General features: G+C 43.7%; 1 protein-coding gene across 4 annotated transcripts in view; it reads left to right on the top strand.

Annotated features, from left to right (window-relative positions):
- The window catches only part of MCM8 (minichromosome maintenance 8 homologous recombination repair factor), a 38,817-nt gene extending 16,028 nt beyond the window's left edge, over positions 1-22,789 (top strand). For 2 of the 4 annotated variants that reach the window (XM_081906157.1, XM_081906158.1), the window contains exons 14-19: positions 1,992-2,187; positions 3,292-3,511; positions 5,842-6,051; positions 7,260-7,336; positions 7,759-7,948; positions 8,600-8,924. In XM_081906157.1, coding sequence (XP_081762283.1) covers positions 1,992-2,187; positions 3,292-3,511; positions 5,842-6,051; positions 7,260-7,336; positions 7,759-7,948; positions 8,600-8,692 — 986 coding nt within the window. In that variant the 3' untranslated portion in view covers positions 8,693-8,924. Of the gene's footprint in view, positions 1-1,991; positions 2,188-3,291; positions 3,512-5,841; positions 6,052-7,259; positions 7,337-7,758; positions 7,949-8,599; positions 8,925-11,642; positions 12,095-15,947; positions 16,086-16,901; positions 17,032-19,409; positions 19,496-19,726; positions 19,796-20,734; positions 20,827-22,468 lie in introns of those variants that run through there. The other 2 variants (XM_081906160.1, XM_081906159.1) reach the window with 2 other exon arrangements.
- The last annotated feature ends 1,566 nt before the right edge of the window (positions 22,790-24,355 follow it).

Genomic DNA, 24,355 nt, shown 5'->3' with positions numbered 1-24,355 from the left:
AGGGTGGCCAGTTGCAAATGAGGACAGGTCTACTTACTCTCTCTCTCTCTCTCTCTCTCTCTCTCTCTCTCTCTCTCTCTCTCTCACACACACACACACACACACTATTAAATTTTCTGTTTTACAATTTAAAATACTCACTTTACATCCTTAAGATATCAGTGACTTCCTTTCTTCTCTTTCCATGGTTCATTTTAATCCATGGTTACAGTGGTGCCTCGCAAGACGAAAAGAATCCGTTCCACGAGTCTCTTCGTCTTGCGGTTTTTTCATCTTGCGAAGCAAGCCCATTAGCGGCTTAGCGGATTAGCGCTATTAGCAGCTTAGCAGGCTTAGCGGATCAGCTGATAAGCGACTTAGCGGCTTAGCGGATCAGCTGTTAAGCGGCTTAGCGGATCAGCTGTTAAGCAGCTTAGCGGATCAGCTGTTAAGTGGCTTAGCGGATCAGCTGATAAGCGGCTTAGCGGCTTGGGGAAAAGGGGGGGGGAGGGAAAAAACCCCGCAGGAACTCGCAAGACATTTTCGTCTTGCAAAGCAAGCCCATAGGAAATTCGTTTTGTGAAGCACCTCCAAAACGGAAAACCCTTTTGTCTAGTGGGTTTTCCGTCTTGCGAGTCATTCGTCTTGCGGGGCACCACTGTATATCCCTGGTTTAATCCCATGGTTCATAATAAATCCCTGCATATTTTACAAAAGCAATACCATTCAGTATTCCATTATTACATCCATCAAAACTTATTTACACTGTTGAATTTATCTTAATGCTGCCAGTGTTTCACCTATATACAATTATTTCCCATATATTCAATAAACGTTTTTCTAATCTGCTGTAAACGTATGTTCTTGTTCTCTTATTCTATATGCTAAGTCTGCAAGTTGTACGTATTCTGTCAACTTCAGTTGCCATTCTTCTTTGTTTGGGACCTTGCTCGTGTTCCATTTTGGGGCTAACAAAACATGGGTCACAGTAGTGGCATACATAAACAACCTTTTTTGACGCCTGGGAATTTCAGCCCTAATTATCCCCAACAGAAAGGACTCTGGTTTTTTGGGGAAAGTACTTTTAAAGTACTTTTTAGGGACGCAGGTGGCGCTGTGGGTTAAACCACAGAGCCTAGAACTTGCCGATCAGAAGGTCGGCGGTTCAAATCCCCGCAACGGGGTGAGCTCCCGTTGCTCAGTTCCTGCTCCTGCCCACCTAGCAGTTCGAAAGGACGTCAAAGTGCAAGTAGATAAATAGGTACCGCTCCGGCGGGAAGGTAAACGGCGTTTCCGTGCACTGCTCTGGTTCGCTAGAAGTGGCTTAGTCATGCTGGCCACATGACCCAGAAGCTGTACGCCGGCTCCCTTGGCCAATAAAGCGAGATGAGCGCCGCAACCCCAGAGTCGGTCACGACTGGACCTAATAGTCAGGGGTCCCTTTACCTTTAGCTTTACTTTTAAACATTTTTCCCCAATTCATTATGGATCATTTCACAATACGCCTTTACCCTTTTACAAGTCCACCACATATGAAAGAACGTTCCCTCTACTTCTTTGCATCTCCAGGTCTTCTCCATTTTCTGTAGTTTTGCAAATGAGGGAATTTCATAAGGCATAGCTTGTCATGCAGGCAGGAACCTTTTCCTCTTCTGCATCGGACCACTCTAGTCTGCATCAAGTTCCCCTTCTTTTCAAGTAGATGATAACTACTGGCTTTACTTCTGGCACTGATAATCTGATGGGTGGGTTGGCATGACTAACTCTATATGCACAGCCCACTTCAATGCCTGCGGACCCTGACAATGGCAAATGCTAAAGTATGCCAGAACCTATTGCCATGCTTTTTTTAAAACACACACATGCAAATAGAGATTGCTTAGCTCCAGTTGTAGAAAGTGCTGGTTCAAACAAGTTTTTGGCGCATCGTCTTCACTCTCTGCTCCCTTTCACTTATCCAGTTTATGAGAGTACGGGAATGACACCTCTCTTTTTGTCGTTTTGTTTTTCAGGTATTTGTGGAATAGATGAGTTTGATAAAATGGGTAACCAGCACCAAGCCTTGCTGGAAGCTATGGAACAGCAAAGCATCAGCCTCGCCAAGGCTGGTATTGTTTGCAGTTTGCCAGCGAGGACGTCAATCATAGCAGCTGCAAATCCAGTTGGGGGACACTACAACAAGGCCAAAACAGTATCTGAGAATTTAAAGTAAGTACTTCTAAAATGCATGCATCAGAAAGAAAGAAGGGGGGATTTAAAAAATGACTTTTAAGTCTGCATCACTGATTTTATCCGAAAGGTGACCTTTCTGGAAGGAATTACTTATTTCTCCTTTTAAATGTTCAATGTGAATACTCTCCCCCCTTTTTTTGCTGAATGTTGTAAAATTCTGAACAAAAAGCAAACAAATTATGATACTTTTCCGTGTATAACACGCCCCTATGTATAAGACGCCCCCTATTTTGGGGGACTAAAAATTAAGAAAATGGGGGGAGATTGCCAGAGTTGTTGAGCTTTTTTGGGGGGGTTGCCGAAAACCACTCTCCTCACAACAATACAAACACAACACGTAGGCTAATAGTTAGTATAAAATATATAATAGAATAATGATATTCACCTTGGGTTAAGTACTTAATTCGTTCTGGAGGCCTGTTCTTAACCTGAAACTGTTCTTAACCTGAAGCACCACTTTAGCTAATGGGGCCTCTTGCTGTTGCCGTGCTGCCAGAGCACGATTTCTGTTCTCATCTTGAAGCAAAGTTCTTAACCCGAGGTACTATTTCTGGGTTAGTGGTGTCTGTAACCTGAAGCGTATGTAACCCAAGGTACCACTGTATTTGTATTGTTGTGATTGAAAATAATTCACCTGCCTGGCCAACGCTAACACTCGCATGCGTCGCAACAGCCTCCTAACGTCTGTCCCCTCGCCGGCAGAAACAGCCTATTGCCCACCCAATTGCCGCAGCAACACCCAGTCAACACCACCCCTTGCAGCAGACACGCTACATACCATCTCCAGCTCGTGGCATCAACCAATCCCACGTCCCCCCCTAGGCACTACCCATGTACAAGACGACCCTCTATTTTAAACATAATTTTTCAGTAAAAACACCTAGTCTTATACACGGAAAAGTATGGTATGTTCAAATTGATGTAAACTTGTATATAGAATTTTTTCTGCTGAAGAGACCTCAAATTATTTTGAATTCTCCACACTATGTTTTCAGGTATGCTATAGAAAGAGTGTACCCAGGGGTATGTGTGTATGTTTAAGAACATGCACTGTACTTGCGGGTTTTTCTTTCCGTGTAGAATGGGGAGCGCTTTATTGTCGCGATTTGACTTGGTGTTCATACTGCTGGATATACCGAATGAAGATCATGACTACCTGCTTTCCGAACACGTGATGGCAATGCGAGCAGGAAAACAGACTGGGTGCAGCAGTGCTGTAGTGCTTCGCGCGAGCTCTCAGAATTCGAACATATCAGTCCTTGAAGCCGTTTCAGACAAACCGTTGTTGGAAAGATTAAAGGTAGTACATCCTGTTCAGATTTCCTGGCCCTATACCATCCTACCTCTCTAGGCAATGATCAGAGGCTGCAATGAAATGAATTCTAGGAGCTCGCTTGTTCAATTTTTCTCCTGTTTTTGTTCAGTATCTAGGGTGCTACTGTATCTAAATGGGGTTTTCACATCCAAGTCTGATTTTTGTTGTAATAAAAAGAAATGCGATGGTTGAGGGCAGGAAATGCTTCCCGAAACTGGGCACCACAGGGAGATTTCTGTTATCAATACCAGATTTAGATATTATTTTTATTGTGAGGGTTTTTGTAAGCCCCTTTTTGAGAGACCCTTTGTCAGGGACCGTGCTGAGGAGGGCTGCACTGAGGAGAAATGGTGGGAGACGCCCCTCCCCCTCTCCCTGATCCTGAATCTTCCCAGAAGCAGTGGGACAGTATAGATTTGGAACAGCGGTTTGCAGAGGGACATAGTTCAGAAGGCAGAAGTTGGGAAGAACTGGGTGGTGAACAGCTAGGAGAATAATTACTGGGAGAGAGAGAGTTAACAGACTCACTTTCACTGGAAAGCATCCATCCGCTCAGCTCAAGATCAAGGAGAGCAGATAAGGCGGCAGCACAGAAAGCACAGTGGTTGTGAGATCAGGTTGCCAGATGCAGAAGTGACATGGATGACTAGGGGGGAAGTGGGTGGAGCCCTTAATTGGGAGCACCTTCATCCCTAGGAATGGATTCTTTGTTCTCTCGCTGTGATCATTAAAATTTCTAACTGGTAAGAGACTCCTTTTGCTTTGTTCTGGTTATCTACTGCCAAAGGGTGGGTGGGTGGATAGCCGAGTCCCTGAAGCCTGACACCCTTGGGGAATATAAAGCAGGATATAAGTATTCAAAATAAATGAAGCCCATGTTTGTGTATAAGTAGCTGGGACTCTCAAGTGCCCTGTGCGGTGGTGTACGGGGGCTTTTCCGCTCCCCGCTTCCCAACAACTGCCCCTCTCGCCAACTCCCAGTTCCTCTGCTGATATCTCATAAAGTACAAAGATCTGCCAGTGGATGGAAGACTATCCCCCTCCCCTGCTTGCACAAAAACACTTTCCACTTACACCCAGGATGGGAAGCTGGATAATAATAATAATAATAATAATAATTTATTTATACCCCACCCATCTGGCAGGGTCTCCCCAGCCACTCTGGGGAGCTTCCAACCAAATACAGTAATGCGTCAAACAATACAGTAATGCGTCAAAAAATACAGTAATGCGTCAAACAATAAAAGCTTCCCTAAACAGGGCTGCCTTCAGATGTCTTCTAAAAGTCTGGTAGTTGTTGTTCTCTTTGACATCTGGTGGTAGGGTGTTCCACAGGGAGGGCACCACTACCGAGAAGGCCCTCTGCCTGGTTCCCTGTAACTTGGCTTCTCACAGTGAGGGAACCGCCAAAAGGCCCTTGGTGCTGGACCTCAGTGTCCGGGTAGAACGATAGGGGTGGAGACGCTCCTTCAGATATACTGGACCGAGGCTATTTAGGGCTTTAAAGGTCAGCACCAACACTTTGAATTGTTCTCGGAAACGTACTGGGAGCCAGTGTAAGTCTTTCCAGACCAGTGTTATGTGGTCTCAGCGGCCACTCCCAGTCTAGCTGCCGCATTCTGGATTAGTTGTAGTTTCTGGGTCGCCTTCAAAGGTAGCCCCACGTAGAGCGCATTGCAGTAGTCCAAGCGGGAGATAACCAGAGCATGCACTACTCTGGCGAGGCAGTCCATGAGCAGGTAGGGTCTCAGCCTGTGTACCAGATGGAGCTGGTAAACAGCTGCCCTGGACACAGAATTGACCTGTGCCTCCATGGACAACTATGAGTCCAAAATGACTCCCAGGCTGCGCACCTGGTCCTTCAGGGGCACAGTTACCCCATTCAGGACCAGGAAGTCCTCCACACCTGCCTGCCTCCTGTCCCCCCAAAACAGTACTTCTGTCTTGTCAGGATTCAACCTCAATCTGTTAGCCACCATCCATCCTCCAACCGCTTCCAGACACTCACACAGGACCTTCACCACCTTCACTGGTTCTGATTTAAAAGAGAGATAGAGCTCTCAGCCATTGTGTTTGCTATATAGCATTTCAGCGTTCAAAGCGTTTTTTACATGCGTTACAGCCACTCTCACAATCTACCCTGTGTTGTGAGGATCTGTGAGGCAGAGTGACTTACATGAGGTGAGAGACTTCAGCCTGGGTCTCCCAAGTTTCTCACTCCCACTCTTACCTGTGGGAGCCACAGTGGTTCAAATCTGGTGGCACTGTCCACTTCCGGAATGCCGTAATACCTAAAGCGTGTTTTCAATTGCCAGGTCATTCCGGGAGAAAATTTTGACCCCGTTCCGCACCAGCTGTTGAGGAAGTATGTTGGCTATGCCCGCCAGTATGTGCACCCCACGCTATCTCCAGAGGCTGCTCAGGTCCTCCAGGAATTCTACCTTCAACTCCGACAACAAAGCCAAAGAGCAGACAGCACACCTATCACCACACGGCAGTTGGAGTCCTTGATACGTCTTACCGAGGTTTTCTTTCATTTTATATTTCTTGCCACTTGGATTTCTTGCAGGAGGAAAGTTTCGACAAGTGACAGGCTGCCCAAATGCTAGTGATTTTAATGTGAGCGTTGGGAGACAGCGCAAATATTTTCTTTAAAAAAAACTAATTTAAATAAATAGATGTAATTCCATCAACCTGGTGGGACTGGATTTGGACCAAATCTGAGTTGCCGGATTCTTGAGATTCCAGGGGAGCAAGGAAAACTCTCACCATCTTTTTTTTTAAAAAAAATGCTGCTACCATCTTTTTCTGTAAATAAAATTGAGGATACTAAAAGTTAACAAACTGGGCTCAGCCATGTTCACTGTCTTCTGTTTCTTGAATGGCTCCCTTGTAACTTTAGCCTCAAAGTAGAGATACTCCTTAAAATTTAATGTCTGATGCTGGGTGTTATTCCAGAAAAGATCTCGCAAACAGAGATATTCCACTGGATATCTCACTTTTTAAATACGATTCTGCTGGTGTGACCCGGATTTTCTCTTCTTTATCTTGTGGCTGATTCAACTTTACTTCTCTCTCCCCAATCCATTACGTTGATACTCTAAGCTGCCTTTGTTCCAAGGAAGGAGTTCAGTGATGTGCTCTTTTTAATCATTTCTTCAGCACAAGCATTTCAGCTCGCCAAATGGAACAATCCCCATTCTTCCTCTTTGATTTTAAACTATATGAAACTGCCTTAAACTGGGTCATGCCATTGAATCCTCTAGTCCAGTATTCTTATTCCATCTGTCACTGGTTCTCCAAGGTCTTGGCACAGGGACGTTTCCCAGGTTGGTTACTTGATGTCCTTTATGTAGAGATACCAGGGGCCTTGTGTGTACGAAGCTTGTGTTCTCTGCCAGCACGGTTGGAGTTCTGTTCTGTTCTGTTCTTTCCTAAATGCCACAAAATTCAGCAGCTTTGCTGAACTATATCCACATTCAGACTGAAAAATGTAGTGTGTAATTGTCTGTATTTTTCGGCTGCTGATGTAAACTCCTTTCACGTAACTTTTCTGATCTGAATAAATTAGGTTGGTCATTGCAAAGGGTTTTTGCTGACTAAATCCTACTTGGAGTACCCATTGAAGTCAATGGACTTAACTTAATCAGGCCCCTTTATTTCAGCAGGTCTACTCTCGAGTGTGACTTGGATAAAACCCATTTTAATTTTAATTATTGTTTGTTTGTTTAAGGCACGGTCAAGGTTAGAATTAAAAGAAAAGGCCACCAAAGAAGATGCTGAAGATGTCATAGAAATAATGAAATACAGGTAGTATGCACCAGAATAAAACTCAATTTACAGCAAACCAAAGGTCTGCGGGGCTCTAGTGCACACCTGGTGGTGCTTTTATTTATTTCAGTGATATGTACACATTTTCCTGTCCCTCCACTCACTGTACTAGGCAGGAATATGCAAATTGAGCTGCTCAAATTCAATGGCTCCAATGATCACAGTAGGTCCAATGTCACATTCCCCATTGGGTACAGGGAGCTGTTTTCTACACTAGAATAGAGGGAGAATCCATGGATATTGAGGGAGAGAGAGCTCTAATTGATCAATCCACTGGTGATTCCCTCCATTCCCTGCAGAAAATGAACAACAGCTTCAAGCTTGCTCTTGTGGTTAACTCTTCTCTGCCTAGTTTTATGCCTTCATTGTTTATTGATGTTTCTGTGTGTTTCTTCTTCAAGCATGTTAGGAACTTACTCCGATGAGTTTGGGAAGTTGGATTTTGATCGTTCGCAACACGGTTCCGGAATGAGCAACAGGTCGCAAGCAAAGAGGTTTGTTTCTGCCCTTCATCGTATTGCAGAAAGAACCTACAACAGCCTTTTTGAGGTTCAACAGCTGCGGCAGATTGCAAAGGAGGTAAACGTAAAAGTAAGTAAAAATAAAATTTTGTATTTGGAAATGATTAAGTTTGGTATTGGAATTATCAGTTGGAAAAACAGGTTCCGATCCCAGCATCTGTACTTCCATGGTTCAGAGGACTTTAATCATATTGCTCCAGCTCCGATGGCTGAACTTTGCCTATGTATATAGAAATTGTATTTGAGATTGGTTGCCCTACTAATATATCATCTAACATCAGCACCGCAAACTTTGTTGTTACTGAAACTTGCCTTTCTTCTTTAACAGCCTGACACCTGTGAACTATCTTGAAGTGTGTTGCAATTTCTGCAGATTTTATTTTTTCCTGCAGTATTTCGCTGTGTGAACACTGACAATTGTATAGATAACTTAGGACAGTCAGAGAGAGTTGTGCCCCGCTGCCCTTTAACTAGAGAATGAATAGAAAATGATCTCTTAAAAAAATAATGAAGGGCTTGTATTAGCTTAGGTGAATTTTTGATCCCTCCACCCTTTCACATAGCATATACTTGTGTCACAAACTGTTTTTGAAATTCCCTTCTTGATGAAAAACATTTAAATAGTTTAAATATCAACTTCTTGTGAGGAAAGAGGCTTGCAGCATAATGTGTAGTGTCTTGTCTCTCCAGAAAATAAACTTACTTTGTGTGATTCTTCCAGGTAGCCGACTTTGAAAACTTCATTGGATCTTTAAATGACCAGGGTTATTTCTTGAAAAAAGGTCCAAGGCTTTATCAGCTTCAAACTATGTGAAGGAATTCGGCAACCAAAGTAACTGAGTTTTTGGAAGAGGATCAGTAGAATACAACACAATACTCTGTTAAGGCTACCAAGGCTTATATGCAAGACCTTTTTAAAAATCAGTACTTTGTCACACCAGGTGTTACAAAATATGTGCAGAAACCTGCTCAGATAGGTTATTATCATAATGGAGAAAATGACTTCAGCTGCCATTTCAAAGTCATGTAAATAAGTAAAACTTAAACAAGTAGTGAAACTTATGCATTGTTTTAAGATGCTATCTTCAAAAGGCACTGCAAGAGAGAATGTTAATCCAACATGTTTAATTGCAACTGCAATGATTAAAAATGCTTAGGAGATTCTCATGTTGCATTCTGCAGTAACACATTGGCTCTATACAGACAAGCAGGAGCATGCAAGTGTGTTTTGTGTTTACAAAAGGTTTCCTTTTGGTTTGTGTGTGGTGGTTTTCAGAGGTGAGTTGTGCTGCTGGTCTGGTTGCTGTTAGCTCTTGTGTTCCCCACACGTTCCTTTCGCTGTTTTGCGTGTCGGTTGAAAAGGCTTCCTTTTCAGTTTTTATCTCAGTTCAAACTGTAGCTCACTGATTCAAACATGACAGCAAACTGGTTACCAATAAACAGGAGGTGGACATAGAAGCCATATGTGAGAAGGGAGTATGAAAGTGTGTAACTCATTCATGATTCTTGTATGAGTGATTGCCTTTTAAAACGTTCATTTTGAAAACTTGGGAACACTAGTAGTGAATATTGATATTTTGTTTAAATACAACAACTAATTCGCTCAGTAATTATATTGGGTTGCATCCAACCAAGGTATGCTTGGGTTAGATTCATTGGATTTAAAGTTAGTCATGTCCATTCATTTCAAGGAATCTATTCTAAGTGTAGCTAATATTGGATGAAACCCATAATATTTAGCATGGTTTTAAAAAAGGGAAACTGTGTCAAGTGAAGGAAATGTGATTTTGAAATAGTTCTATATTGTATTGAATTTATCCTTGGCTGATAGCCAGTTTCATAGGCAGGTTTTGAAGATTGTAAGACCACATACAATCAACCATAGGCTTGGGAATACCAGAGAAATTTCCAACACAGGGCACTAATTCTGTTTTAGAATGCTATTATTTTTCCATTACATTTGTATGGAAGAGGAAGGTATCAGCTCTGACGTACACCCATGAATGTATTGAATTTGCTTATGGGTAGAATAGGAACACTTTGTGCCGTTCCCCATGATGTGCCTACCTGTTGCTGGTTAGGTGGAAGAGGAGGGTTGGGTCTTGCATGATCGTTTGGGAATAGTAGACCATTGCTGTTCAAGTGAATCACAGCCTGAACTAAGGCAGCTCACAACAACAGCATTGCCACCATATAAACATACAGTAAAAAGTTAAGGGAAGATTGGTTGGGTTAAAGCTGCAGCCCTTGTCTTCAAAGGTTTAAGATTACTCATGTAGAAAGCCTTGTAGCCTTTGAATTGATCAGGTACTGTTGCTGCGTCCATAAAGTATCTTAAATTCATGGAAAAAACCAAACTGCTGACATTTTAAAATTATGGACAGAGTCAACACCCCCCTTCAACCTGCTGTTACATTCATCTATTTATTTGTGCGCAATAAAGCTATTCTGTTTTGTTTTAACCATTTGTTTATTGGTTTATGTGAATAAAGCTATTTTTAAAAAAGAAAACACTGTTACAATTATTTGTTCAATGGTTTGAGTACAATACAGTGGTACCTCAGGTTACATACGCTTCAGGTTACACACTCCACTAACCCAGAAATAGTGTGTCAGGTTAAGAACTTTGCTTCAGGATGAGAACAGAAATCGTGCTCCGGCAGCGTGGCGGCAGGAGGCCCCATTAGCTAAAGTGGTGCTTCAGGTTAAGAACGTACCTCTGGAACGAATTAAGTACTTAACCTGAGGTATCACAGTAAAGGTAAAGGGACCCCTGACCATTAGGTCCAGTCGTGACCGGCTCTGGGGTTGCGGCGCTCACCTCATTTTATTGGCCGAGGGACCCGGCGTACAGCTTCCGGGTCATGTGGCCAGCATGACTAAGCCACTTCTGGCGAACCAGAGCAGCGCACGGAAACGCCGTTTACTTTCCCGCCGGAGTGGTCCCTATTTATCTACTTGCACTTTGACGTGCTTTCGAACTGCTAGGTTGGCAGGAGCAGGGACCGAGCAACGGGAGCTCACCCCATCACAGGGATTCGAACCGCCGACTTTCTGATCGGCAAGCCCTAGGCTCTGTGGTTTAACCCACAGCGCCACCCACGTCCCGTGGTTTGAGTACAATACAGTGGTACCTCAGGTTACAGACGCTTCAGGTTACAAACTCCGCTAACCCAGAAATAGTGTATCTGAAGAAGTGTGCATGCACACGAAAGCTCATACCAAGAACTGACTTAGTTGGTCTTTAAGGTGTTACTGGAAGGAATTCTTTTTGTCCAGAAATAGTGCTTCAGGTTAAGAACTTCGCTTCAGGATAAGAACAGAAATTGGGCTCCGGTGGCGCGGCAGCAGCAGGAGGCCCCATTAGCTAAAGTGGTGCTTCAGGTTAAGAACGTACCTCTGGAATGAATTAAGTACTTAACCCGAGATACCACTGTAAAGCTATTTTAAAAACCCAAACCACTTACTGCTTTGATTAAATAGTCATTTATTGGTTTGCATGCCACAATGCTATTTTTTATCATGGCTTCCATTTTAGGCGTTAAGCTGCGGATACCTAAAAAAACAACCACCCCCCACCAGCTGGCTTTGGCGACCGGAAAAGCGTCAAAACAGCGCGCTGCCCCGCACAGGCTGCGTCCTGTTCTCCCACGTGCTGCGACGCTCCGTCTCCTAAGCAACGTCGCCGCCCGCCACCTTTTGAGAGCCGCCGGTCGGGAGCTTGGCCGTAAAGCGCGGCGCTGTCGCGAAAGGCAACGTAAAGCGCCTCTCTGAGGCGAAAGGCCCGGCCCGGCCTAAGTTGAATGGAGGGCGAGGAGGAGGCGGCGGCGGCCGGCGGTGGGGGCAGCAGCCGGGGAGGAGGAGGAGCCGCCGCTGCCGCCCCTCAGCGTCGTCGCCGTGGTTCTCCTCTGAGCGGGCGGAGAGGCCGGCCATGTTGCCCGCGGCCTGGCTGGCCAAGGGCGGCGCCTGCGGCTGGCGGTTCCTGAGGGGCGCCAACCCCGCCAGGGCGCGACGGGGACTCCTCTGCCGGGCGCCGCTCGCCGCCGCCCTCTCCCCGCACCGCCTGCTGCGCCCCACGGGCTCCCGGCAGCAGCAGCAGCTGCTGGCCTGGGCTTGGCCGCGACGCGAGCGGGCCAGCTGCGGGGTCGGAGGGCCTGCGGGGAACTCGGAGCGCGGCGCCGGGAAAGCCAGGCCTCCCCGCGGATACGCCGAACTGGTAAGGGGAGAAGCGCGGCCCCCGCCCCGCCCCTCGCCGAAGCAGGCGGCCTGGGCCTGGGACTTCGCGGCCACTCGAGGCCCCGGATGCGGCCCATAGCGCCTCCACAGCAACAGGGTCAAGGGGGCGGTCGCGGGGAACACGCACAAAAAAAAAAAAACCCCACCGAATTTCCGGCACTTGGCAAACCCGAGGAAGGTTTCGCCCTGGTTTTACTACGTTCAAAAAAGGTTTTGGAGGGTTTTTTTTGTTTTCCTCTCTCCATATGTGAAAGGGCATTTAATTTAGCGCGTGGATCGAATAGGTCAGTTGGGTTCCCTGCGATGGTTAGAAGACTAGGAGATCCCCAATTTTTTTACAGTAGGGGAACTAGCCTGTCGGGCTCAAGGAGGGTCTGGGCTGGGCTACTTCTGCAGGAATGTTCTTGAATATTGAAAGAGTGGCTACCTTTGTATGGACTCCTCTCCTGTGGCCTGGGAAAGTTTTTTTTCCCCTATAGGTCGAGGATATCGGATACAGCAGACCCTCCAATATGTCCCTATTTTCCAGGAACGGCCCTGATTTAGAGAAGCCGTCCTGGTTTCTGATTTGATCCTGAAATGTTCCACTTTTCCTTAGGATGTTCCTATTTTCGTTGGAGAAATGTTGGCGGGTATGGCGTTATCTGATCCCCAAGCCGCCTGAAGGCAATCCTGTACAGTGGTAACTCAGGTTGCATACGCTTTAGATTGCATACGCTTCAGGTTACAGAGAGCGCTAACCCAGAAATAGTGCTTCAGGTTAAGAACTTTGTTTCAGGATGAGAACAGAAATCGTGCTCTGGTGGCGTGGCAACAGCAGGAGGCCCCATTAGCTAAAGTTGTGCTTCAGGTTAAGAACAGTTTCAGGTTAAGTATGGACCTCCGGAACGAATTAAGTACTTAACCACTGTACTACTGTATAGGGAAATGTATGGGGTTTTTTTCAAATTTTTTATTAATTTTAACAGATATATAAAAAATACAAAAGAGAGAACATTACAATACTAAGGGGGGGGGAACCAAAAATAAAAACACACATTCCTTCTGAAGTTCATTTTAAATTCCATTATTAACTGACTTCCTCAAATCCTCCCTAACTGAATTTCATTGTATCACCTTGTAGCAGTTCTCCAAAATCATCTTTCTACTACAATTTACTCCTTCAATTTACTTTATTCATCTCTTTTCTTATTGACTTAAACTATATTACTATACAACATTCTTATTCTAATCCTAGGCCTATTTGATACTTTCAAGTACCTTCTAATTATCTCATATTTAGGGAAGTGTTTTTTAAAAATGTTTTTATATACAGTGGTGCCTCGCAAGACGAACGCCTCGCAAGACAGAAAACCCACTAGACGAAAGGGTTTTCCGTTTTGGAGGCGCTTCGCAAAACGAATTTCCCTATGGGGTTGCTTCGCAAGACGAAAAAATCTTGCGAGTTCCCGCGGGTTTTTTCCGCTTTCCCCCCTTTTCCTAAGCCGCTAAGCCGCTTAACAGCTGATCGCTAGAAGCCGCTAGACCGCTGTAGCGCTAATCTGCTAAGCTGTCAATGGGCTTGCTTCGCAAGATGAAAAAACCGCTAGACGAAGAGAATCGCGGAACAGATTCTTTTCGTCTTGCGAGGCACCACTGTATGTTGGAAGATGCCCAGAGTGGCTGGGGCAACCCAGTAAGATGTGTGGGGTAGAAATAGTAGAATTATTCTGGGATGGGACATCCCTATTTTCACTGGAGAAATATGGGAGGGTATGTGAACACACAGGCTTGTATACGGGCTGCCTGCTTCAGCAAGAGCTTGGCTTTCCCTTTCTATCGTGTACCAGTCTCACTGTAGTGATGAGTGAAAAAGTCTTTCCCACTGACCTTAGAGAAACTCCTTCCCCTTACTATTTTGGGCACACTCCAGGATCTCCTCATTGGCAAATTCTATTAATGTGTTCTGCAGTGTTTGTCCTGGACTTGTTTCCACCTGTGCTTGAAATGATTTCCTTTGTAGGTCTGCCAGATTGCCTGATGGAGACTGACAGCAGCGGTACCAAGTGCTCCCTTTGCAATCTGGTGCAGATCCACAGAGAAAGCGGGTTCAAACTACTCCATAATCATGTCAGGTTCCAACCACATGTGATTAAGAACTCTTGCAGTTGTTAAGTTTGGAAAGTTTGGAAAGTTTTATGCTTAGCTTTCCGTATACAGTGCTACCTCGGGTTAAGAACTTAATTCATTCCGGAGGGCCATTCTTAACCTGAAACTGTTCTTTACCTGAAGCACCACTTTAGCTAAAGGGGCCTCCTGCTGCCACCATGCCGCCAGAGCATGATTTCTGTTCTCATCCTGAAGCAAAGTTCTTAACCTGAAGCAATATTTCTGGGTTAGCGGAGTCTGTAACCTGAATCATATGTAACCTGAGGTACCACTGTATAAGTTTATACTTGTTTGTGGAGATGGAAGAAAGAAGCAGCTGCTTCAGTGAAAAAAAAATGCATTTTGAGATCTTAAAAATGGCTGTTGCAACCTTTATTTCCCCATTTCAAATATTCAGGAATTATATTATTATGGATATAGGCCATTCATGTTTATTGGAAGACTTATTCATGTGCAGGACCTTGTTTCCATATGGAGAATTGAAATATACCAATGGAGTGAAGAGTGGGACGCGGGTGGCGCTGTGGGAAAACCTCAGCACCTAGGACTTGCCGATCGCATGGTCGGCGGTTCGAATCCCCGCGGCGGGGTGAGCTCCCGTCGTTCGGTCCTGGCTCCTGCCCACCTAGCAGTTCGAAATCACCCTTAAGTGCAAGTAGATAAATAGGTACCGCTTTATAGCGGGAAGGTAAACGGCGTTTCCATGTGCTGCTCTGGTGCCGGTTCGCCAGAGCAGCTTCGTCACGCTGGCCACGTGACCCGGAAGTGTCTGCGGACAGCGCTGGCCCCTGGCCTCTTAAGTGAGATGGGCGCACAACCCTAGAGTGTCAAGACTGGCCTGTACGGGCAGGGGTACCTTTACCTTTACCTTTTAATGGAGTGAAGAAGTGTTAATGCCTGCCTGCAATTACAGGCTGACCAGTTACGTAATGATGTGTAAACATCAACCCAGCAGTTTCTTTACAAGCTGCTGTGCACATAGGTGGTTGCAGATGCCTGTTTCAAACGTACATAGAATCATAGAGTTGGAAGGGAGCCCAAAGGTAATCTAGCCTAATCCCTCGCAATTCAGTAATCACAGCTAAAAAATCCCTCACAAGGTGGCCATCCAACCTCTGTTTAAAAATCTCCAGTGAAGGAGAGTACATTAATGACCACTGTGCTTAAGTAGTAGCTTGAACATAAGAAGACCTCATAGATCACTGCAGAAAAAATTCCTTTCTTCCAGCCTGCTATTTTCAGTGGAGCCAATTCATACATTCCGTTTTGAATCAGAAAGAAAGCAGTGTGCGAATTGGCTCTGAAGTGAATTGTCATTCTTTACATTGGGATTTGTTTATTTGAAAATATTTTTATGTCAAAACATCACTCCAGATTCTAAACCGGGAAGACTTTCTCTAGGGCATTATTTTCACATGTGTCTCTTATAGTACAGTCCTAGCCATGTCTACCTATAAGTAAGTCCTATTGTTTCAGTGCAGCTTACTTCCAGGTAAGCAGGGTTAGGACTGCAGTCTTAGCCATCTGAATGTGTTTTCCCATTTTGGGGGGGTATTGTTTATGTGTAGCCTTTCCTCGCCTGCTTTTCATTCTAAAAGCTAAAATCAATACCCAAGCAGATTGAGTTCAGGTAATGTGTATTTGATTTTGAATAAGCTTACTTCCTGTTGTTTTGTTCTTTCCAGTATGAAAACCCTTGGACAATTCCTAATTTACTCTCAATGGCAAGGATTGGTCTGGCACCGGTTTTGGGCTACTTGATTGTTGAAGAAAATTTCAATATTGCATTGGGTGTATTTACTCTGGCTGGAATAACAGATTTGGTAAGTTTTAGCATACCATTTTGAAACGTTTTACAGAAGAAATGAGAATGTCTTTAGTTTTTGTACATCTTTTTATTTTATAGGAATAATATGATTCAATAGGTAAAGAGAGAATTTTCCATTCTTTTCGTTTGCAGCTTAAGATTGGCTATGTTGAAACCTACTTTTTACAATTTTCTTGACTGTGTGCTTCTAATCTCTACTTTTTTTTTAAGCATGACTTTAACAAACAAACCATTTCCCTAAGAATGAATGCTTGTGTTTTGTACTTGGCCATTATTGTATGCAAGGCGTGCTTCTATTCAGGATGCCAGCCAACTCTGCCCTCTTTCAGATTGCTGTAAGGAATTTAAGGAGGTCATTTCATTCTCTTGCTTCTCCTCCCCAACCCCTGGTTTATGTTTTTCTTTTCCAACCAATACTAAATATTTCATAGCTACTGAGTATGCTCAGCCCAATATATATATTTGTTATTTCTGCAAGCCTAGGGTACCTCTGTTGTGCTAATAGTCTCCTATTGTTTCTCAGTAGCCCCATTTTGATTCCATTCCTGCCAGCCCTCACCACCCAAGTCCTGCCGGAACATGCCTGTACTAATCTTCCCGAAATAAGGAGACTTTCAAAAGCAATTTGTGATATGGCATGCTGCCATGCTCAGTGTCTGCTGTTCAAAGGGTTGAGGGGAGTCAGAAATCTCACTTGGCATGTCTAAGCCTCTGGGCACTTCTGGATAAGCTCTTTCAATTCTGGCCAAGGTTAATAGTAGCATTAAAAGAGTTAGTTTGTCTTAGCTGTCTGTTCAACTTGCGTTTTCAGTTGGATGGCTTTATTGCACGAAACTGGGCCAACCAAAAATCTGCTTTGGGAAGTGCCCTGGACCCTCTGGCTGATAAAGTTCTCATCAGCGTCCTGTACATTAGCCTGACTTGTGCAAATCTTATTCCAGGTAAGCAGATGAATATTGTTGCTGAATGGCTTGAATAGTTAATCACTTTAGTTCTATAAGGCAGTATCCAAAAAACTCATTCTGTCAGTACAAGGTTAGCCACTTGCTCAACAGAATTTTCCCCTTCCTATGTGTGAGACCCTGGCCCTCCCCAAATCTGCTCCAGGGAGTTGGGGGAACTCCCTGAACAGATTTGGAGGGAATTACATTGCACAAGCTGATGGAGCAAGTTATCTGGAGACCACCCATAGCTTCCCAGCTTGCCCTCATAATATAGTACCCAGACAGTGTGATGACACGGTTCACATTAATCACCCACCTGCAGAGCAGTGTATTAAGACTTACCGTATTTTTCGCCCTTTAGGACGCACCGGCCCATAGGACGCACCTAGTTTTTTGGGGGGGGAAATCAAGGAAAATTTTCTTATATCCCCCCCCCCAGGTTTGCGCAGCCATCCCCAAGCTAGAAGAGGGAGACGGAGCGCTCCGCCTCCCTCTTCTGCCTTCAGGGACAGCCTCTTTAGCCTCCGTGGGGCAGCGGCTTGCCCCGCTGTCCCCCGAGCTTGTGGGGCTGGTGATGGGGAGAAGCAAGCTTGCTTCTCCCCACCGCCCGCCTCCAAACCAGGTTGGGGAATAGCGGGGTGGCGGCACTCCGCCTCCCCGCTATCCCCCAAGCTTGTGGGGCTGGCGGGGGGGGGGGGAGGGAGAAGCAAGCTTGCGCCCCCCCCGCCGCCAGCCTCCAAACCAGGTCTGGGAATAGCGGGGTGGCGGCGCTGCGCCTCCCCACTGTCCCCCGAGCTTGTGGGCTGCAGGCTGCTGCCCGCAAGCCTTGCGAGCCCGCGGGACCTCCCGCCGGGCTTGCAAGGCTTGCGGATAGCTTCCTGAAGCTTGGAAAGCGAGAGGGGTTGGTGCGCACCGACGCCTCTCGCTCTCCAGGCTTCCGCGAGAGCCTGCATTCGCCCCATAGGACGTACACACATTTTCCCTTCATTTTTGGAGGGGAAAAAGTGCGTCCTATAGGGCGAAAAATACGGTATGTTGAAAAGTAAGTATAGTTAATCCATGTCCTTCCTTGAAGTCACTTACTGAATTCATATTCGTAGAGAGTGGTGGCTTTAAATGATAATTGGTATTCCTTCATGAATTCTGTTGCATTTGTTGGCTTCTGAGATTTCTGTCCTACCTTACTAGGATGCAAGTTAGAAATATTTACAAAAACAGTAACTAACCAAAATGAAAAACACAACAAAAGATAAACAGTTAAAAGCACCGGCAAACAAACATTTTATCTATAAGTTTTATTAAATTTTCTGTTTTACACAACTTTAAAATATCATTGACTTCCATTCTTCTCTTTCCATGGTTTATTTTGAACAACGTAAGTCCCTGCATATTTTATATAAACTAAAACATTCAGTATTCCATTATTACATCCATCAAAACTTATTTACACTGTTGAATTTATCTTAATGCTGCCAATGTTTTCAACTGTACACAATTTCCCCCATATAATCAGTAAACATTTTTCAATCTTCTTTAAATGTATGTTCTTCTTGTTCTATTCTGTACGATAGGTCTGCAAGCTGCGCATATTCCATCAGTTTAAGTTGCCATTATTCTTTGCTTGGGACATCACTCATTTTCCATTTTTGGGCTTACAAAACATGGGCCGCAGTAGTGGCATATATAAATAAATTTATTTACGTATGCAAACACACATTTTAAAATAGTATTCTAAAAAAAAAGCCAAGAAAAAGCCTCCATTAACAGTGTAGCTGACTGAGAAGTTGATCGCTGTGTAACCACTGGGTTTTAGTACTAGTCAAGACATTACTTAAGAAAAATGGGGTTTTTATGGTTTTATTTAAAAAATAATTGACTTTTATCCACTTTACAGTTGTACTTTTATAGCAGCCAGTGCATATTAAACAATGGGTTTTTGTATTCCTTACCTGACTTCAAGATACTATGTTTTAAATGTGTGGTATTCAATAGGTGGACAGCAAACTAAATGCCCTAAATTTAGACTAAATAAAAGAAAGTAAATTATTTTTAAAAATTATGTCTGATGGGTCTTTGGATGCTATACAGTGGTACCTTGGGTTACAAACGCTTCACGTTACGAACTCCGCTAACCCAGAAGTAGTTGCTCTGGGTTGCGAACTTTGCCCCAGGATGAGAACGGAAATCGCACAGTGGCAGCAGGAAGCACCATTAGCAAAAACGTTCCTCAGGTTAAGAATGGTTTCAGGTTAAGAACGGGACTTCCGGAACAAATTAAGTTCATAACCCGAAGTACCACTGTACACTTGTATATAATAGGATTTGAATTGCCTTTCTGCATGCTTATGTTAACAAATATCATGGGTTTTTTCCAGTTCCTCTTACATCTATGATCATTTTAAGGGACATTGCATTAATTGCTGCTGTTTTTTACGTGCGATACAGAACTCTTCCTCCACCAGTAAGTATGCAGGTGTTTGTTTTGACTTTAAATCAGTCACGCCTTATTTGTACCAAGGGGGGTGGGATATAAATAGTAAAATTACTATTTAAATTATTATATTAGTAAATATGAAGATGAAAAATGATCATGTAGCCTTTCTAAATACCTTAGTTGGTTCTTACCAGCTCAGATGCTTTTTAGACTTTTCTCCTCGATAGTATTACAAATCAAACTTTTTGTCTTCCACAGAGAACACTTAGTAGATATTTCAATCCATGTTATGCCACTGCTCAGTTAAAGCCAACATTTATCAGCAAGGTAAGAGCAATTGTACATCTTGCTATTCATTTGATACGTAGTCTATGTCACCATGCAGCACAGTTGGGTATGGATGTTTTTGTACTATTCTCTACCATCAACAAGCCCCAGTGGAAGTATGAGAGAGGACTTGGGTGAGGGCTCCAAGTTCTGATTTGGCAGTGTGGGTTTTCTTCCTTTAAATTCTGACATCTCTTGTAAAGGGACCAGTATGGGATCCCTTTAGGGGATATCTGTGCTGCCTCAACTTCTCACTAGTGAAAAATGTTTATTTAAGCCAGGCATAGGCAAACTCCGGCCCTCCAGATGTTTGGGACTACAATTCCCATCATCCCTGAACACTGGTCCTGTTAGCTAGGGATGGTGGGAATTTTAGTCCCAAACATCTGAAGGGCCGGAGTTTGCCTGTGCCTGATTTAAGCCTTCACTTTGCAGAATCCTGTTCTCTATGAGAAGTTAATTTCAGCTGGGGTTTACTTCCTGGCCTGGTTCAAACATAACAATAAACCATGTTTTAATCATTACTTGCGTGAGTCACAGTTGGTGAACTCCTTTTACAATGAGGTAAGGAGGTGTGAATGCTTCTGTTTTAAATCATACGAAGTTTTCTGTTAATGTGTGAACTTTGGAAACTCTGGGTCATTCACACAACAGCTTAATTCTGATTTATTTAAGCAACTACAATAATCTGCAGTTTCCCGAGTTTGAACAGGAAATTGTCACTTTTTAAAAACTGAACTGGGCCTCCAATTTTTATGGTGTCAGAGGAAAACTGCAGGAATTATTTCTCACATTCTTGGTTTTATTTTTCAAATGTTGAGCCTTTAATTTACAAATTTTCATTACTGCTAAAAGTGTAGCACTTTTAGATCCCATTGATTTCAGGGTGGAAAAGGAATGTTAATGTGTGACTTCAGTTTTCACATAATCTCCTAACAGATGAACACAGTAGTCCAGCTCATCTTAGTGGCAGCTTCTTTAGCAGCTCCGGTTTTCAATTATGTGGACAGTATGTATCTTCAGACCTTATGGTATGTAGCTACACCTTATAATTGTTACGATACTGTTTTGTGAGGGAACAGGCAATTCTGAAACAATAGGATGCAAATGAAAGTTGGGATCCTGAGCAGTTTTGGACATCACCGATTTGTATGGTTGTTGAAATCACGCTACTAGTGGCTGCAAGCCCAAGTTAAAGCAATTGCAGCTCAATTCTGGGCATTTTAAACTTTGAGGTAATCATGTGCATAGGATTGCAGCCCTACTAACATGGGATTATATTCCTATAGGCAGAGTTACTACTTATGCTGAGTTGGTATGTTGAGTTGGACTTGAATTATCTCTAGGCAAGCAGCGCTACCTTGGCTCCTCATGCAATACAGTGGTACCTCGCAAGACGAAATTAATTCGTTCCGCGAGTTTTTTCTTCTTGCGAGTTTTTTGTCTTGCGAAGCACGGTTTCCCATAGGAATGCATTGAAAATCAATGCGTTCCTATGGAAACCGCTTGCCGGGCTGGCGGTGCGGAGAAGGGCTTTTCTCCCCACCGCAAGCCTTCAGGACAGGTCCGGGAACAGAGGGGAAGGCGCGCTGCGCTTCTCTGTTCCCTGTGCTTGCGGGGCTTGCGGTGAGGAGAAGGGCTTTCCTCCCCACCGCCAACATTCAGAACAGCATTCTGAATGTTGGCAGTGGGAAGGAAAACCCTCCTCCCACCGGAAGTCTTCAGGACAGGTCCGGGAACAGAGGGGAAGGCGCGTTGCGCTTCTCCTCTGTCCCCGGACCTGTTCTGAAGGCTGGCGGTCCATCGCCAGCCTTCAGAACAGCCATCTGAAGGCTGGTGCGGGGGGAAGGGCTCTCCGCCCCACCGCCAGCCTTTGGAGGAGGTTCGAGGACAGTGGGGAAGACGCGCTGCTCTTCCCCGCTGTCCCCGGAGATTTCCCTATGGGCTTTCGTCTTACGAAGGAAACCCATAGGGAAATTCATCTGGCGAAGCACCTCAAAAAACGGAAAACTCTTTCTTCTTGCGAGTTTTCCGTCTTGCGAGGCATTCGTCTTGCGAGGTACCACTGTATGAAGTAAAATAATACTGACCTAAATATTCCCTCATAGTAGGGGTTGGTCGGTTCTCAACCTGTGGGTCCACAGATGTTGTTGGACTACAACTCCCATCATCCCTGAGCTAGGGGTGATGGGAGTTGTAGTTCAACAACATCTGGGACTCTAGATGGAAGAGTTTAAAGTGGGGTAGCAAGATGATATGCATGAATCAATTTAGAATTATTATGATAGAGAGGCCCCTGGACCATATACTTAACCCTGCAATACTAAGGTCTCTGGTTCTGTCCTCTTCAGCTCTTGGGTAAGTAGACTGCGAAAGACCTACAAGAGCTGCAGCCAGTGAAAGTAGACTCTCACCAGTGACCAGATGGGTTGGTGGTCTAGCTTATTATAAGGAAGATTCAGGTGTTCATATTTTGGCTTAACTAGATTTTTGTTTGGGCTTCCAGAGAGCTGAGTGTTAAAAATCAGCTTTGGCTGCTGTAGGAGAAATTTGTTCTATTCACGACAAGTCGAACATCCCTTGCCCTTACCTACCCTTCTTTACTAGCGAGCTATGGTACTTTTTTCTCCATGTGTTTCCTAGGAAACTAATACGATTGTTTCCTCCCTGAAGGTGCATCACAGCTTTCACAACAACAGCATCTGCTTACAGTTACTATCATTATGGCCGAAAAACAGTTCAGGTACTAAACAGCAAATGAAGGCTCTGAGTGAGTTGCTTACTTCTTGCTCAGTTTGTGCTGGGATGGCATTGCCTGCATTATATTTGGACTATGGATAAACAACACTTTTTGATAGCTTTGTCTCAGTGGAAACCATGTCTTCACATTGAAGCTAATCGGAAGTTAAAATGAAGTTTTGATCATGTAAATATGCAGAATTTTCAATGTACTTTTTCAATTTGTTACAAATAAAATATAATTTTTTACCTTAATGCACAAACACTTGCAGAGATGATCACCTGATGGTTATTGCTCATTGCTTTTCTGAAGTTTTCACTTATTTGGGGGGGGGGTTTGCTATGCTACACTCCTTTGTTGTATCTGAATTCAACACATCACAGCCCACTTCCATTTCATTGATTTTAGGATGTGGGGCAAACAGAAGCCTACATCTTTACTCTTTTGAAAGTCACGGTCCTTTGGTATAAGTCTTCCTGATTATCTTCCCTACACTGTTGATAAAAATGTTTATAATCTAATGTTTAGGAAAGGGCAGCCTTTGTTATGCAAGGACATAGTAAATTATGATGTGCACTAACCTTGCGACTCTTGTATTCTTGTTTAGACTCTTCAATTCTTGTTTAGAATTGAATTGCTGACTAAACAAGGCAACCCTGACCAGATATAAATGGTCTCTTCACAAATTAGACATAATGATTAAATGTGTTGAAATAATGAAAAAAGTTGGTGTAAGAAACTGGAGTATGAAGTAGTGGATGGAGCCAGAACAGATGCTTCTCTTGTTACCTGTATGGCAAAAGAGTTTGGTTGCCCATATTCAACAAATAGCACAACACACAATGTTCAACATAACACAATAAAATAAAGGTAGTGAAGTTAAAACTAAGAAAGGACTTACAGCGTGGTTAGCTTATAGGATGTTGAAAAGTCCACTGATGGAAAAAAAACATGAAGGGATTAGGACATACAAATTTCAATTTCAGGGTTTTGTTAAAAACCTAGGCTTTTAATGGAAGTTAATGATAAAATTCTGGGCAATGTCACAGGTGATCTCTAGGATTTCTGTAGCTCAAGCAAGCAAGTATTCTGCATTAGTGGTCAGTATGAAATGAATATGCTAGTTCTTTTAATAAAACTGTAGGAGGCAGTTTTTAAATTTCCTGTTTAAAACATCAGACATGGAAGATAAATGATGGCCTGTCAGTGCAGTCCATCTATAGGCATGTAGTCTTTTGCATATGGTGAGCAAGACGACCTGTAAAAAGGTTCTATAAACTGAAAATGAACTTTTGCATGTTGGATTATGCTGCTATCTCACCAGAAGTGAATTTATTGTGGAATCAAAGGCTTGATGGAGTATTAAAACAATTTTAGTATGTTTGATATATTCTAACTTGTATAAAGAAGGTATATTGAAAAGATACTTGATAGTTTATGTAACCTCAAAATGCTGCAGTCCTATTGTGTTGCAGTGTAAGAAGATAAAGAAGCTTTTTAAGTTTATCAAGATAAAATAGAGCATGATGTACTGTAGAAGCACTCAGGTACATTCTTTCAACTGGACAAGAATAGATACCACATGTCTCAAATGTTTTAAAGAGAACTGAAAAATGATGTGAAGGCTTCTCCATAGTCAGTGCCTCTGCACTTTTAAAATAAATTTTTCTATGACTCGACTATTGGTGTTTAATTGTGCTGCTAGTTGTTATCCAACTCCTATGGTAGGAATAATGTGAAGATGGATTGGCTTTCTAATGCGGCTTCTACACATTTATTCTAGTATCTTTATCTCACTGGTAGATTAATCTAGCTGCTGC

Source organism: Podarcis melisellensis (assembly GCF_964234715.1).
Source record: "Podarcis melisellensis genome assembly, chromosome: 3".
Classification (NCBI taxonomy): Eukaryota; Metazoa; Chordata; class Lepidosauria; order Squamata; family Lacertidae; genus Podarcis; species Podarcis melisellensis.
Note: the sequence above shows the minus strand (reverse complement) of the source record. Positions and strands in the feature narration are given on the sequence as shown.